This window comes from Tupaia chinensis, unplaced genomic scaffold (assembly GCF_000334495.1).
Source record: "Tupaia chinensis unplaced genomic scaffold, TupChi_1.0 Scaffold000612_1, whole genome shotgun sequence".
NCBI lineage: Eukaryota > Metazoa > Chordata > Mammalia > Scandentia > Tupaiidae > Tupaia > Tupaia belangeri.
Window position 1 is genome coordinate 693,175 of NW_006160131.1, and position 429 is coordinate 693,603.

Below are 429 nucleotides of genomic sequence, written 5' to 3' on the forward strand. Positions count from 1 at the left end.
CTGGGGAAGCCGAGTTTAGCCGCGGAGCCGCCGCATGGTCCGGGTACCGCGCATGTCTGTCTGTCCGTCCGCCTACCTCCCTCCTGCTGGCCTGTGCTGCGCATCGGTACTCGGTACTCGGTCTTCTCGCCAGCATGGGCTTAGATCAACGCTCCCAAATGGGCCCCTGGAAACCCGAATCACCCCCTCTCCCTTAGCGCCCGGCCAGATGTGTGTGGGCGGGGCCGGAGGGCCTGGGGCCCCAGGAAGGCCCTCTCCCCCGGGGTGCCCACACCCACCCAGGCCCCACCCCGCCACCCTGCCCGGCTCTGTCTCGCTCAGGCCCTGGCCCCTGCCGCGGAACCCCCGCGGTACACCTTTGCACCCAGCGCCTCTCTCAACAAGACGGCCCGGCCCTTCGGGGCACCGCCGCCGGCTGACCGCGCCCCC

The 429-nt window shown here is 71.3% G+C and overlaps 1 protein-coding gene across 1 annotated transcript in view; it reads left to right on the forward strand.

Moving 5' to 3' along the window:
* PDLIM7 (PDZ and LIM domain 7) overlaps positions 1 to 429 on the forward strand; it is a 15,540-nt gene that overhangs the window by 5,103 nt on the left and 10,008 nt on the right. Inside the window, exon 4 of the mRNA XM_027775923.1 lies at positions 227 to 429. This exon is cut by the window's right edge and continues 15 nt beyond it. Within this exon, the coding sequence (XP_027631724.1) occupies positions 227 to 429 (203 nt within the window). The remainder of the gene's footprint in view (positions 1 to 226) is intronic.